Source organism: Heterocephalus glaber, unplaced genomic scaffold, assembly GCF_053883595.1.
Source record: "Heterocephalus glaber isolate CG9 unplaced genomic scaffold, H.glaber_assembly_v1.0 deba00001666, whole genome shotgun sequence".
Classification (NCBI taxonomy): Eukaryota; Metazoa; Chordata; class Mammalia; order Rodentia; family Bathyergidae; genus Heterocephalus; species Heterocephalus glaber.
Genome location: NW_028258406.1, coordinates 22627888 through 22642575, shown reverse-complemented (window position 1 = coordinate 22642575; position 14688 = coordinate 22627888). Strand labels below are relative to the sequence as shown.

General features: G+C 44.7%; 1 protein-coding gene and 1 long non-coding RNA gene across 7 annotated transcripts in view; one reads left to right on the top strand and one right to left on the bottom strand.

The window, feature by feature from the left end:
* Atp7b (ATPase copper transporting beta) overlaps positions 1 to 14688 on the top strand; it is a 90008-nt gene that overhangs the window by 48838 nt on the left and 26482 nt on the right. For all 6 annotated transcript variants that reach the window (XM_004844131.4, XM_021257809.2, XM_021257807.2 and 3 more), the window contains 9 exons: positions 968 to 1201; positions 1814 to 1905; positions 5707 to 5834; positions 5929 to 6083; positions 6300 to 6434; positions 9541 to 9735; positions 11713 to 11895; positions 12873 to 13038; positions 14152 to 14295. In XM_004844131.4, the coding sequence (XP_004844188.2) occupies positions 968 to 1201; positions 1814 to 1905; positions 5707 to 5834; positions 5929 to 6083; positions 6300 to 6434; positions 9541 to 9735; positions 11713 to 11895; positions 12873 to 13038; positions 14152 to 14295 (1432 nt within the window). The remainder of the gene's footprint in view (positions 1 to 967; positions 1202 to 1813; positions 1906 to 5706; positions 5835 to 5928; positions 6084 to 6299; positions 6435 to 9540; positions 9736 to 11712; positions 11896 to 12872; positions 13039 to 14151; positions 14296 to 14688) is intronic.
* LOC110348990 (uncharacterized) lies at positions 6382 to 14519 on the bottom strand. The gene is made up of 3 exons (XR_002394642.2): positions 14438 to 14519; positions 13762 to 13843; positions 6382 to 6565 (listed from the first exon to the last, which is right to left on the bottom strand). It is a non-coding gene; the product is annotated as an uncharacterized LOC110348990 (long non-coding RNA).

The window sequence follows — 14688 nt, the reverse complement described above, 5'->3', positions numbered from 1 at the left end:
TTCAGTTTTGAACTCTTCAGTGGGTTAACCCATTGATAAGGTTAGTGTTCTCACAATCCAGTCAACTCTCTAGAATCTCTGAATCCAGTCAAGTCAACAGTCAAGATTAACTAGCACGTAATGTTTGACTTTTTGGGAGTAAACATTTATAACATTTTTTCGTATATTTTATTTGCAAATTACTGTACACTCATAAACAATTCCAGTCATATTGAAGTATTAGTATCATCTTTCACTATCATACCTGCCTCTGGTTGAACTGTGCTCCCCAGGGATAGCTTCGGTGTCATTAAAAGTTGTGCCAAGTATCTTTCCAGATCTCATCTGTGTGGGGAAAGCACATTTGCAGTGTATGTATGTGAGTGTGCGTGCTAACATAATATATACAGACTGTTTATTAGTGGATATGTGATCATGTGAGATACACTAATGTATACTGGCCTTTTTACTTAACCACGTTTCACAGACTTCCTTTTTGCCAGTGGTTTATTGATGCAGCATCTTTTGTTTATTTATTTTTATTTATTTATTTTTGAGACAGGGTCTGGTTTTGTAGTGCAGGCTTGCCTTGAGCTCACTGTGTAGCCCAGGCTGCCCTCAAACTCGAGGCAATCCTCCTGCCTCAACATCCGGAGTGCTGGGATTTCAGGTGTGTGACACCACGCCCTGTTTAGCATCTTTTGTTTAGAGATTGGCACTGTCCACAGTATAAATGAACCATGATTTTTTTACCATTCTCTTATTGATGGACACTCACATTGTGTGTTCTGGGTTTTAAAGGTTACACATGCACTTTATCATCCAATTTCTGAGCCAGTAGTCCTCTCCGAATTAGAAAAAGTTATCACTGAAGAAAAGGTAATGTCACGTATAGGCACAAACCTAGAGTATTTGCCGTCCTGGGGGCCTCTGGCTCATTAAATCCTTTTCCCTGGTCATTTGCAGACTTTGCTCTCCTGTCTTTCAGTTCCTTGGCGGATGGTACTTCTACATCCAGGCCTACAAGTCTCTGCGGCACAGATCAGCCAACATGGATGTGCTCATCGTTCTGGCCACAAGCATTGCCTATGTCTACTCCCTGGTCATCCTGGTGGTTGCGATTGCTGAGAAGGCCGAGAAGAGCCCTGTGACATTCTTTGACACCCCCCCAATGCTCTTCGTGTTTATTGCCCTGGGAAGGTGGCTGGAACACGTGGCAAAAGTAACTATAGCTTCCTGTTAAGAAAAGAACTGTTCTTCCAGGAAAACAGACCTCAATTCATCTGAACACTGTTGAGAATTACTAATTACACACAGTATGGTGAAAGACTTAAGAAATCTGAAACCTCCATATAATTAGGTGCTACGGTCACTAATCTCCAAATTGGTTGCTATTTCTGAAATCCCCGCTAATCTGGTTAATTATTAAAACCCACATGGTCTCTTAGAGCCTAACTGAGTATAGAGTATATTAGTGTAGGATATTACTTCCACTGGGGTCGTATCATTTTTAACACCCTGCACTGAGCCCCTCCCTTGCATTGGGTCCTATGAAAGAGTGGGACACAGGCCATAAAAGACAACAGATTGGACCTAAAAGGGAACCATCATCTGGCAGAGTGTTTTCAGTCTGAAATGGAGTTCCTAAAACTACGTTAGTGGCCCAGCAGTTGTGTACCAGGTATAGTGGTGATGTGTGGCTGCCTGAGTAACACTGGTCCCCACAGAGCCTTTGTCACATGGTATGACCGTGTTGAGGAGCAGCCTCTTTTCAGTCTGGGTTGGGATAGTCAGGTTAACATAGCTCTCGTTTTACACTCTGGTTATTCCCTAGAGCAAAACTTCGGAAGCTCTTGCCAAACTCATGTCTCTCCAAGCCACAGAAGCCACAGTTGTGACCCTTGGTGAGGACAATTTAATCCTCAGGTAGGTTATGTTCATCAGTAGAGCTCAAGATCAATTCATATCACCTGGGCAGTAAGCACCAAACACCCGCCCTATGGGTGGGTGAAGCCCTGTAGTTATGTTTCACTAGACCTCGCAGAATAGGCAGGGACACTCTCAAGCCATTGCACAAACAAGGCTTTTAAATTAAGGAACAAGCAGTATACCAGATGGAGAATGAGCAGTGTAGATGATTAGGAGTCCAGGAGTTAGAAGAGGAAGGCTAATGGCAGTCAAGGATGACTTCACAGAGAACATGGAATATGACTGAGCCTTACTTGCAAGATCTGAGGAGTCAGATAGGCAGAGAGATTAGGGTTTCGACTTGGCAAAGAATAAAATAGAAGTAATAGTATCTTCCTCATAAGGCTGTCTGATATTAAACATAATTATCATTATTGCTTGGAGATAACGCTATTCCAACCTTATTGTATTTAACCTGTGCATTAATCTCATAACTCCCCTTACTCAGGGAAAAAAACCTTTATGATGAAGACTGTTATTACTCTTATTTTACAGATGATGAAACTGAGGTTCAGCTGGGCTGAGCAACTGACCCAGGGTCCCAGGAATTAAGTAGAAGAGTTACAATATTACTCTGGCTGTTGGTTCCAGAGCCTATGATCTTAACCCTTTCACATACTGACTCTTAAAGCATTTTTAATAATATGGAAAGTTTTACAAATTGAGGCTTCTCTGTTTCCTTGATTAGCCTTCTTTAATATTCTGGGCTGTCTTAGTCACTTTACCCATCACTGGCACAAAATACCCAACACCAACAACTTAAAGGAGGAAGGTTTATTTTGGCTTGTAGTTGGTAGAAGTTTTAGGCCTTGCATGGTTGGGCAGCTCCAAGGCAAAAGGGCATCCAGGAAACACAGAGAAAGGAGAATCTGAGGAGGGAGATAAACCCTTCCAGGCCAAACCCCTAGTGACCAGTGTCCTCCAGCCAGACCTCCCCCGTCAGCAGCAAGCCAGCCATACCACCCCATAATCCAGTTGCCCTCCAAGCACACTAGGCTTTGGGGAGCATTTTATATCTAAATCATGACATGAGCGATGGTTGTTTCAAGCTGCCTACACATTCCTTAAGTCTCTCCTATCCCCATATACTCTTTCTAGCCTGTGATTTCACTTCTGACTGCAGAAAACAGGAAGTGTTGCGTGGAGTCAGCTCCCTCCCTTCATCCTGTGCAGTGAGCCTTCTGGGGCACCCCACCCCCTGGGGAAGGAGGGGGATCTCCCTCTGCCATTTTCTCCCTAGTCTCCAGTGTTGCCATCTTTGTTGACCATCAGACTCCAGAGTCTCCCCTGTGAAAACAGACTTGGCTTCATACCCCTTACCCACTGCTGTCAATGCCAGTGTCCATAGCTGTACTGGCGCTCTCACTGCTGCTGCCCCATGATATGGGTCCTGATGAGCTGGTGCAGTTCAGGTTCTCATGAGCCTTGGGGTGAAGAAATCTATGACGGAGAAGTTGGTGAGGCACCAGCTGACTGTAGCCCAGGAGCATGGGTTTTGCCTTGGACCCTGCTTTTAAGTAATCATTGTAACTATAGTCATGATAGCTGGGATTTGGTTCCTGACTTCACCCAGCACTGTACACAGATTAATCTAATGCAACTGTGATGACCTTCCTGTGAGGGTCACTGTCACTGTCCGCATTTTCATTAGCAAAACTCTAAAGCTCAGTGATGTGAAGTTACTTGTCCAAAGTCTATGGAAGGTGACAGAACTGGGATCTGGCCTTTGGAGGCACAGAGCCACTCTCTTGCCACCATGCCATACTGTCTCCCACTCAGGCATCCTGTGTGACGACCACTTGGTGCTTCTGGGTGTACACACACAGACACACACAGCAGCAGCTTTGGTGGCTCTGCAGTCTCAGGAACTTAAATTCCTTTTTTTTCCTCTTATAAATTGATGGTGTGAAAATTTCTGAAAAGTGAAAGCATCAGAGGGTGCACAAAGCTGCTGTACATGCATCTCTTTTGATGTACCTTGCCTCCATCCACCCCACTGCCTGCCTCTGCTAACAGTTTGAAGAACTACCGGTGGCACCCAGTGGCTGCTTAGTGACCTGAACATGAGCAGATCGGTACTAGTCAGATGAGTTGCCAAGGGAAGTGGGCTACACCTGCCATAAATCAGTTCTTTTCTAAAGAAGGTGATTCATTTTTTTGCCTGTGAACACACTGTGGACCTGACTACTCCTGTCACAACAGGGTGGTATCATATTTTAATCAGGGAGCCAGAGTTCATTCTGACTTTAGCTAAGATGGGCTGTGTGCTCAGATCGGGTCCATTTACGCTGCTTTGCACACTCAGAAGTCCTTCCTACACACTCTTCTGACCACAATGCTCCAGGCCCTGGACACACCCCACTCTCCCAGGGTCATGGTCACTTCCTCTGCCACCTGTAATGCAACAGTCCCTTGGAGGAGCTGACCATGCAATAACATGAGATGTGCCAGGTAGCAGGGCCCCCAATCCCCTCTGCCTCCTGCAGGGCCCTCCTACCTCTGACCTCTGCTTGTGTGGACAGGTCCTTGGTACCTCTTGACGACCACTGGAGTTTCTTGTATCAACTGGACTCTTTGGTGAGGGTGTAGCCTCTCCTTCTTGTGTCCCTCTGCTGGGGATGCCTGTCCTTTTTTCTTTATCCCAAGTTTAGGTGGTGGGACATTTTACATGCATGGCCTTTTGGCATATGATAATGTCTTTACTCTGCTGCTGCTTAGCCTCCATTATGGGTCTTCTTCATTCTCCTTAGCCCCTTAACTATGTTATAGATGGTCACCAGGATATGTCTCCTCCCTTGTGTCTTCTGACACAAGCCTTGTGGGACTCATTTTCAGTTCTATCTCTAGACACCAGTACCTACCTGCCTGGTGGAGTTTTCTCTCAGTGGCTTATCCTCCTGCCACTGCCATGTTCATGTTCCCCTTCAGATGAATCATGTTCCTCTTCCCTGCACAACTCCTGGGGCCAAGCCTGGGCTTCCTCTGTGACTCCTTTCCTTCCTCCGTTTGCACATTGGCCTCTGACCTCTCAGTTCTTGCTCGTCCATCTTCTGCTCCCTTCACTGCCTCATGTATGGTCAGGGCTGCTGGCTTGTTCAGGCCAGGGGTGGTTGATACAGTTCCTGCATTGGCCACCTGTTTCCAGCCTTACCTCCTTCAAAATATTTTTCCACATTAAAACCAATGACCTTTCTGAAGCACAAATCTGATTGTATTACACTAGTGGAAAGTCTTTGAGTGATTCCCTGTTGCCTTAGGGTAAATTCCCTGCTCTCCAACAGGACAGTGAGACTGCCCCATGTGCCTCTCATGTGCAACCCCCATCTGTTGCTCAGTGTAAAGCAAGTACAGTTGTCCCCTGGTGGCCATGGGGATCCCACAGGTAACCAAAATTCCCAGTGCTTAAATCCCTCATATAAAATGGCATAGTATTTGCATATAACTTGCTTCCTCCTTTATACTTTGAATCACTTCTGCATAACTTACAATACCTAATACAATGTAAATGCAATATGAAGAGTCTTATATTGCTTAGGCCAGAATGACAAGAAAAAAGTGTGTACATGTTCAGTACAGATGAAAATTCATGTTCCCTAAATGTTTGGTTGAAGCTGTGGATTCAGCTCTCACAGGTACCAGAGGGCTGGCTGTATATGCGACTAGTCCAATGGTTGGTCCAGAACCTGACCTGGTAACAGACCTGGGGGGAGGGGCGTTGCTACAAAGAGCTGGGTGTGATGTAAGTGGCATCTATTACAGAGAGGAGCAAGTGCCCATGGAGCTGGTGCAGAGGGGTGATGTCATCAAGGTCGTACCCGGGGGGAAGTTCCCAGTGGATGGGAAAGTCCTGGAAGGCAACACCATGGCTGATGAGTCCCTCATCACAGGTCAGGTGGCTTGTTTCATGTTCTCCCTCTGCCAGGTACCATGTGATGTGGAATGGGGCTGAACAAGTGACAGTTGTCTCTTCGCTACCTCTAGGAGAAGCCATGCCTGTCACTAAGAAACCTGGGAGCATTGTGATCGCCGGGTCTATAAACGCTCATGGCTCTGTGCTCATTAAAGCCACCCATGTGGGCAACGACACTACTTTGGCTCAAATTGTGAAATTGGTGGAAGAGGCTCAGATGTCAAAGGTAATGAAAAAACTTAAAACATGGTGTGACTTCAGCTCCCTCATTTCAGAAATTATTTCAAGAGCTCCATAGGAAAAACAGTCAATTATTGAGTAAAGATAGATTAGTAAGTGTAGTTAATGAGGAAACTAGAGTCCCAATCCTTATTCATGTTTCTGGTGTTTTGTGGCTTCACAGTTTATAATTTCCCATGATTTTGATGTTTTATTTTCGTAGGCACCCATTCAGCAACTGGCCGACCAGTTTAGTGGATATTTTGTTCCATTTATCATCATTATTTCAACTTTGACGTTGGTGGTTTGGATTGTAATCGGTTTTATCGATTTTGATGTTGTTCAAAAATACTTTCCTGTAAGTTGAATGCTTTGAGCAGTATGGTTGTTGTGTTTTAATTTACTGCCGTGAATCCTCTTCTCTCTTTTCTTAGATTCACTGTTCTTTATCCGTTATGTTTTGTTTCCTTCATTTATTGACAGCAAAATCTAAATCAGGTTAGGACAATCAATCAGTCACTCTGCTCCTACAGGTTTGTATAAAGATGCCTTTTGCTTCTACTGAAATAATTTCCATGGACATCAGTTGGCTGTTATAATGCTTAAAGCATTTATAATATGCAGTACTGGCAATTTCTGAAATTATGAGGTCTATGTCATAGATGATATCCCACTTCATAATTTTGATGGCATGATAACATTATTTAACAGATTTTAAGAAAAAAATTTTTTTTGCTATCTATATCCACTGTTACCATCTTCAGCCTCCTACTTTCCCAAATCATAATATTTTCCAGTGTTTTTGAAAGGGGAAAGACTATATGCCAATATAGGCAGAACATTTAATAATTAAATACTTATTTAACATTGTAGGTACATGAAGAACACTATCCTGGGAAATGTCTTTTTTTTTTTGGTACCGGGGATGGAACTCGGGTCCTTGCACTTGCACAGCAGGCGGTGAAACCACTGAGCTAAATCTCCAGCCAGAAATATCATTTTATCAAACTTAGAAAACAATATAGATAGGCAGTCCATCCCTCAAAAAACTTATTGGTTTTTTAAACCAATAAATGGAACACAGTTTTGGTTTTCACAAATAGGGTGGATGCAACTTGTGTGTAGTATGGAGAAGCCAGAATGCAGCTAAGATCTGTTTTGTTTTGTTTTGTTTTGTTTTGTTTTTGGTACTAGGGATTGAACTCGGGCTTGCGCTTGCGAGGCAGGCAGTGGAACCACTGAGCTAAATCCCTGGACGTAAATAAGTGAGCATTTTTTTTCTTTTGGTACCAGAAATTGAACTCGGGACCTTGCACTTTTGAGGCAGGTGGCAGAACCACTGAGCTAAATCCCCGGGCCTGCTACTAAGTTCTATAAGGCACAGGACAGGCCCCACGATGATGATGGCCTTAGTGCCGGAATTTAAAAATCTTGATATATCTAAAAAGCTCATGGCCCACAGAGAGCGGTTTTGGAACAGTGTTTTACCTCCCTCATATCTATCCCAGTATAGTGCTTATCTTAGAGCCATAGAATAAGAAACTACAAACATAGGATGGATTTTTTTCTTTTTAAAAAATTTCTATGTATAATTAAAGGTACATCAAATATTCTTAGGGTGCAAGTCAATTACTAAGATGTCATTTTCTCCCTTAACTTTTCTATCTCAAATGGAAAACAGCCAAGTTAAGCACTTTCTGACATCTAAGGAGTCCTAAGTATTTTTAAGAGTAAGCTGTGAATATATTCTAGAATTTGCCAGCAGCTATTCATGGCACCTAACTGCTTAAAATTTCCTTTTGAGAGAGAAGAGCTCATTGGTTTGGGGCTGTGAGAATACTTAGTTCTAAACAAGTCAGAATATGTGACTTTCTGCTGTTCCGTGCTTTCCATCTTACTTTGGTTTCTTTTGTTTTTATCTGCAAAATCAGGGAGGATGCTGGCAAATGAGGTACTGCATGTTCCTTTAAGATATTGTCATCACGCTGCTGCACAAACTCAGGTGTAGGAAAGGTTCACATTAACTTCCAGAATTCCACCCAATAGTACCAGAATGCCAGGTGATAATAACAAGAATTACTCAGTTTTTTTAAAAAAATTACAACATCTTTTTCTCAAAAAATCATGTCTACCTAAATACAACTGTTTCTGTGAAAATTAGAATACACCTTATTTTTAAAAAAAGAATATGCCTTATTTTAGAATCCTGATTTTCAAAAATCAAAGAATAAATTGTAGATGAGGGTAAAGAGGTTGTGGTCAGTGACCTCAATTTAGAAAATGTGCTTTTTACTGTAATTACATGGGCATAATATTTCTTGGTTAGACCCCATAGCCATCAGCCATTTTGAAAAATAAACCAAACTAATTCAAGATCTCAGAGTACAAATAGTGATACCAACTTGTGCCACCACATCTGCAAAATAGATCCATATTTTGGCGGGGGGTGGTTAACAAAGAAAAGAGCCATGAAAAATATAGAAAATAAAATAAAGATGGCACAAGGCCCTTCCCTAGAAGTAATGGTTTTTGACCTTTGGTAAACATCTTTCTGTATTCTTGAAAGTCTGTGTGCAGGTAGAGGCAGGGGATTTTTGCACAAGTGAAATCACAACATTTGTCTTTTCAGAATTGCATTTTAAATTCTGCTGTACTGTATCTTTTTTTTTGGTACTGGGGATTGAACTTGGGTCCTTGCGCTTGTGCAGCAGGCAGCGAAACCATGTACTGTATCTTTCCATATCAAGAAATGTAGATATGCATCATCCCAGCAGCTGCCTAATACTCCACTCTGCACTTCCTAATTAACTAATACCCTACTGTTTCTGGGTTTTTACCATTACAGAAACAAAACAAAGCATGGTGATAGATATCCCTGTATCTTTTCCAATTATGTGATTATCATCCTAGGATAGATTGTTTGGAGTGCATCATTTTTTAAAAATTTTACATAATAATGATAATGAAATAGTCATAATGTAATTGTTGTCATTTCTTATATACCTCTCCTATGCCAAGTGTTGTAGTGTGTATATGTTTGTGTTTATATGTATTTTGCCTCATTCAACCTGTAAAACAATGTATGAGCTAGCTGAGTATTATCAACTTCACTTTGTATATGGGGAAACTGAGGCACAGAGAGATGAGGTTAGTATCAGAGCCAGGATATGAACTATGTGGTGTGACTTTCAGATCTTTGCTCTGGCCCCTATCAGAGATTTTTATGACTTTGCTCCTGTCCTACCTGTTGGAGGGAAACCTGTAGGATTAAGTTGGGAAATTGGAGGTGTGGTGCCATGAAGCGAACCCCCTGATACCTAGGCAGCCGGAATATAGCTGTGTTTCTTAAACCCAGATCATTATGCTGTCTCAGGCCCCACCACCCCGACTCAGACATCCTTGAATGATGAGGATTCTATGATACTCTTCACTGTGCTCTCAACCTGCCTGTCTTCCTTCTTCAGAACCCCAGCAAGCACGTCTCACAGACAGAGTTGATCATCCGTTTCGCCTTCCAGACATCTATCACTGTGTTGTGCATTGCCTGCCCCTGCTCCCTAGGGCTGGCCACACCCACAGCGGTCATGGTGGGTACTGGGGTGGCCGCCCAGCATGGCATCCTCATCAAGGGAGGCAAGCCTCTGGAGATGGCACACAAGGTGGGTGGCTATGGAGATGATGCACAAGGTAGACCCTCACCATCCTCTCCCTTACCCCTTTGGGAGCTTGGCTGACATTTTCCTTTAGAGTCCTCATGAAAATGTATCTGTTTACCCTTTTTAATTAAGAGAAAAGCCCAAGAGCAACCTGAAGGAAGAAACATTAGTAACATGGACTAGGAAGCCAAGGCTGACAGGAAACAAGAATGGCAAAAGTAGCAGCAGTGAACAGATGATTAAGAGCTCTGTGAATATTCACTGGTTCCATCTCAGTAATGACTATTTGCCTTGTTTGCTGTGGGTGCTTATTATTCTCAATTTATAGGAGAAGAAGCTGTAGCAGAGGATGTTAGGGAGGCCATTCCAAGGCCTGCACCTGTCAAAAGGCAGAGACAGGGTCACCCTCAGGTAGTCAGGCTCCAGGAGACAAAGCCAGCTCACATATGTAGGCTTAGTGGCAGGGTCCTGTGACCTTAGGGGTAGAATGCTGAGCAACAGTGTGCATGAAGAGTTTCCTTCTGCTTAACACACCAGGCACTGACCCTTCGCACTCCCATTTTATTCATTGCTTACTGCGAGTGGGCATGTGCTCAGTTCTGGCGATGGTCACAGTACCCAGCTTCCGAGGAGCTGACAGTGTAGTGAGACAGACAGGTATTGAATGGCCAAGTGTGACGAGAAGGTGAGATGCTGTGAGGATGCTGTAGTAGGGCCTATCTTACTTGGCAGTGAGGGCTGTGTGCAGGTGGACAAGAAAGGTGAATCTGAGACCTGCCAGTTCAACTAGAATTAGCTGATGACAGAGGGTGGGGAGACAGCTCCAGCGGTGGGCACAGCAGGTAGAAAGCACCTGGAGGGGCAGTACTGTTGTGTCATAAGCTCTGTAAGATCAGGGACTGAACTTTCCCTCAGCACTGTGTCCCCAGCATTTAGGCCAGGACCTGGCACATTGAAATTACTTGGAGGTTATTTGCTGAATAAGTAAATAATAGGAAACTGTTTAAAAAAATCAGAGAGAGAATATGAATTGTGTGTATGTGGATGAGGCTGTTGAGGCAGCAGCCAGGCTACAGAGGCCTGGATTAGGTAAAGGATTCCGAACCTCACCCTAAGAATGGAGGCAGCAGGTAAGGGAGGATGTACTCTGGGTGACTGGGTCACATGCTAGGAAGGCCCATCTGGCTGCAAAGTGAAGGATGGACTGAAGGAGGCAGGGGTCTTTAGAGATCAGTTGATGGTGTCGAAGGAAGACTACTGTGCATCATAGGAGTCCAGAGCAGCAAGAGTTGCTTCCTAATCAGGGAAGACAACCGTGCTTGTGGGACACGGTCCGAACAGAGCAGTGAGGTTTGGTGAGGTGAGCAGTCCAGGTGCTAGACTTACAGAAATAGGTGAACCTCAGATATGCAGGTGCCTGAGAGTGATTGCTGGTGAATATCTGAGCCTGGACACTTGAGGACCAGGGCAAAGCTGCCATTGACCCCATGAGGTGAGTTTACAGCCAGCCGTGGTTACTTGTTATTATGAGTCCCTTCCTTTCTAGAACTCAGATTGTGAGGACTTTATTCTAGGCAGGCTTTTGCACTTAGGCAAGGAGAAGAAAACAGTTATGGCTTGATGGACAAGGGACAGCAGCGGGTGGGGGATAAGAGACAAGAAGATCTCTAGGCCTGAATCCTGACCTGAACCGAGAAAAAGTCTGTGAACTGTGTCATGTCCTGGAGACAGCCAAGAAAGTTTCTGGCTGGACCTGCTTGGGTAAGCCACAGGTAGATGTTTTGATGGACACCTGGAGACAAATTTCTTTGTAATAGCAGGTGAATCCCCAGGTTGCCTATAGAGTGTCAGGTTAGGAAATCATGATGTGGTATTTTTACCTACATGAGCCAGGTAGGTGAAGCTCTGCCTCAAGATGATGTGGACTCTGGAAACCCCTCCTGTCTGGGTTGTATCACTGAGATGTGGTTGTTTTGGCAGATAAAGACCGTGATGTTTGACAAAACTGGCACCATTACCCATGGGGTCCCCAGGGTCATGCGAGTCCTGCTGCTTGTAGATGTGGCTACACTGCCCCTCAGGAAGGTTCTGGCTGTGGTGGGCACTGCAGAGGCCAGCAGTGAGCACCCCTTGGGCTTGGCAGTCACCAAATACTGTAAAGAGGTACGTAGCCCTCAGCATTGCTCTGCAACCCCTCCCTGGCCTGATCCTCCCTTCTCCTCACATGCCTCCCTCCCAGCTGTCAAGGGAGGCCTTTGCCTGTGGTGGGCCTTGTCACAGTTCTGGCTACCACAAAGGCAGTGCAGTGTCATGGCCACTTGCTGTGCATGTATTTGGCACCGGACTCAAGACAAAACCAGTGAAATGTGACCTGTGCCCTTGGAGAGCTTTGATCTGAAGCTGGAGGAAGAAAGGTGGTCTAGATATACAGGCCTTTGTGAGGCTTAGTGCCAGGGACACAGACATGAAATGAGAGTGGAGGACCTGGGGCTGAGCCAGCACAGTGAGCCCAAGGCCCCGGGGAGCCTCACCCTCCTCCCCACACAAAAGGACCTCTTTCGTTTTCTGTTGAGCAGACTGTGTTGGGGTGCTATGCTGACAGATTGTAAACTGCCTGCACAAATCCTGTTATGTTAAATGTAGACAGGTGACATGGCACCTCTTCTTGGATGAGAAATCTTCAGAAACCTTGTTTCTTGTTTTGTCCTTTATATGGGCATAGCACTCTGTAATCTCACGTCTTTCTGGCAGGTCAGGAGCAAGGTCATGTACCCCCAAGTGGACTTCACCTTGTTCCCTGGCTCCTTGTGAACCTCTCTCTAGGGTCTGACACATGCAGAGCTATCTCGATCACCTCGAAATAGCTTTGTCACCTGCCACATTATTCCATCACTTTTATGAAATTACTTGCAATGTAGAAATAGCTTTTTTAAAAATGTCTAGTATGAATTGAGGCATCTGCCTAGGGGTGGATTAGGCTGCCTAATGTTGTTCAGTTTAGTAACTGTTGCTGAGTTAGCAGTCGATTTCCTAAGCTTTCCCTTCAATTCCACTTCCCTCCTTCCTCTCACTGCCCAGCCTGGCCTCTGTCCTGCCCCTCTCTGGGTTCTCATCCCTCTCCTTCTCCCCTGACTTCCAAGGAACTTGGAACAGAGACTTTGGGATACTGCACGGACTTCCAGGCGGTGCCAGGCTGTGGAATTGGCTGCAAAGTCAGCAATGTGGACGGCATCTTGGCCCAGAGTGAGCGCCCACTGAGTGGGCAGACTGGTCACCTGAAGGGGATTGGCAGCCCTCCAGGAAAAGGTATTCCTGATCTTTGTCCCTGCAGCTCAATCTGCAGTGGTGGGCCAAGCCACAGGGAGCTCTATGCCTGGCCTGGCCCACCTGTGCGTGGCTTGTGGCTGGGCATTCCACATCTGCCTCCCTCAGGAAAACCCACAGTTTCTCTCTGGCATGCTTTGATGCATCTAAATTTTGATGTTTCTGGCAGGCCAAAGTAATGTTAACTTAGTTCTATAGAGATCACTTCACTGATATGTAATTTTGAGTTTCCTCTTTTTTAGCCCAAATTGAAAACCTACCTTTGTTCTCCCTGTTTCCTTCCTGTATGGGTGAACTTTCATGGGGTGTGCAGTATTTACAGAGCTGACAGAAAGTCAGGGAAGCAGATGATAATGGTCTGCTCGAGCCAAGAAGGGTGGCTGCTCAGAGTGGCAGCTGTCTTTCTTAGTTTAAGCACAGTTTGCCAGCTATAAACTTAAGTGGGTGAAAAACACCCAGGACCTCAAAAACTTGTGTTTAGCGTTTTTTCTTAAGTATGCTGGTAGCTAAATCTTGATTTAAGTGATGTTGTTAGGAGCCACTCCCGTCTTCTAGCAATTTAAAACCCCAGGGTAACCATCAGAGGATTCAGAGACTGGTGGGTACAGTGGCGCTTCGGGACACACGCCATTAGAAGGTGACATGGAAGACCCACTTGGCTTTTTGGAGGCATAATTTTAAAACAAGTCTTAGAAACAGACTGACCTTGTTATTTGTTGATTCACCTTGGGTTATCAGTGAGTCTAGTCACAAGTGCTCTGGGCAGAAACCTAACTGCCTCAGACTCCTGTAGAAGACAAGTCAACAGACACTTTAAAGGCAATAATAATAATAAGGATATTATATAATGATTAATATGTCTATAGCATTTTTACACATGTAACATGTACTACTAACACTCTTTTAATTCATATCCATATAGTCTACACATGAGTTGTACTCTTTCCCTGGTCCTCTAAGGATGTTGTTATAAGAGGCTCCTACAGGTTGTAATTTCTCATAATGATTAAATGGCTGTTATGCTGTTAAAGCCATTCCCAGGTCTTAGTCCATCATGAAGTTGGACTATTAGGAGTAACTCCTTTCTTTGAATAGATACAGTGCCCCAGACCTTCTCTGTGCTGATTGGAAACCGTGAGTGGATGAGGCGCAATGGCTTAACCATCTCCAGCGACGTCAGTGATGCTATGATTGATCATGAGATGAAAGGACAGACGGCCATCCTGGTGGCTATTGATGGTATCTCCCTGCCCGAACCTTTCTCCTGCTCTCGTAGAATGCCCTTTCCTGGGCATGTCAGGCGAAAGAGGCCTCCTCATCCTTCCTCCTTTCTTCCCTCCCTCCCTTCCTTGTCCTCCCTTCCTTCTCCTGAGGTCTTTACCTATTCACCATCTCTGCCTTGGCCAGGAGCCAGCTCTGGCTCTCCTATCAGCCCACTTGTTCTTGGAATGCTAACTGTGTTCATTGTCATCTTTGCTCCTGCCCAGATTGGCAGTTGAAAGTGATTCTTCTCACTCATCACTACAGGCAACACAGGAATCCTCCTCCTGAAAAGTCTGACTATAGAATGCCCTTAAATAATGAGGTCCCTGCATCTCCCTAGCACCTGACTCACACAGATTGGTGCACACA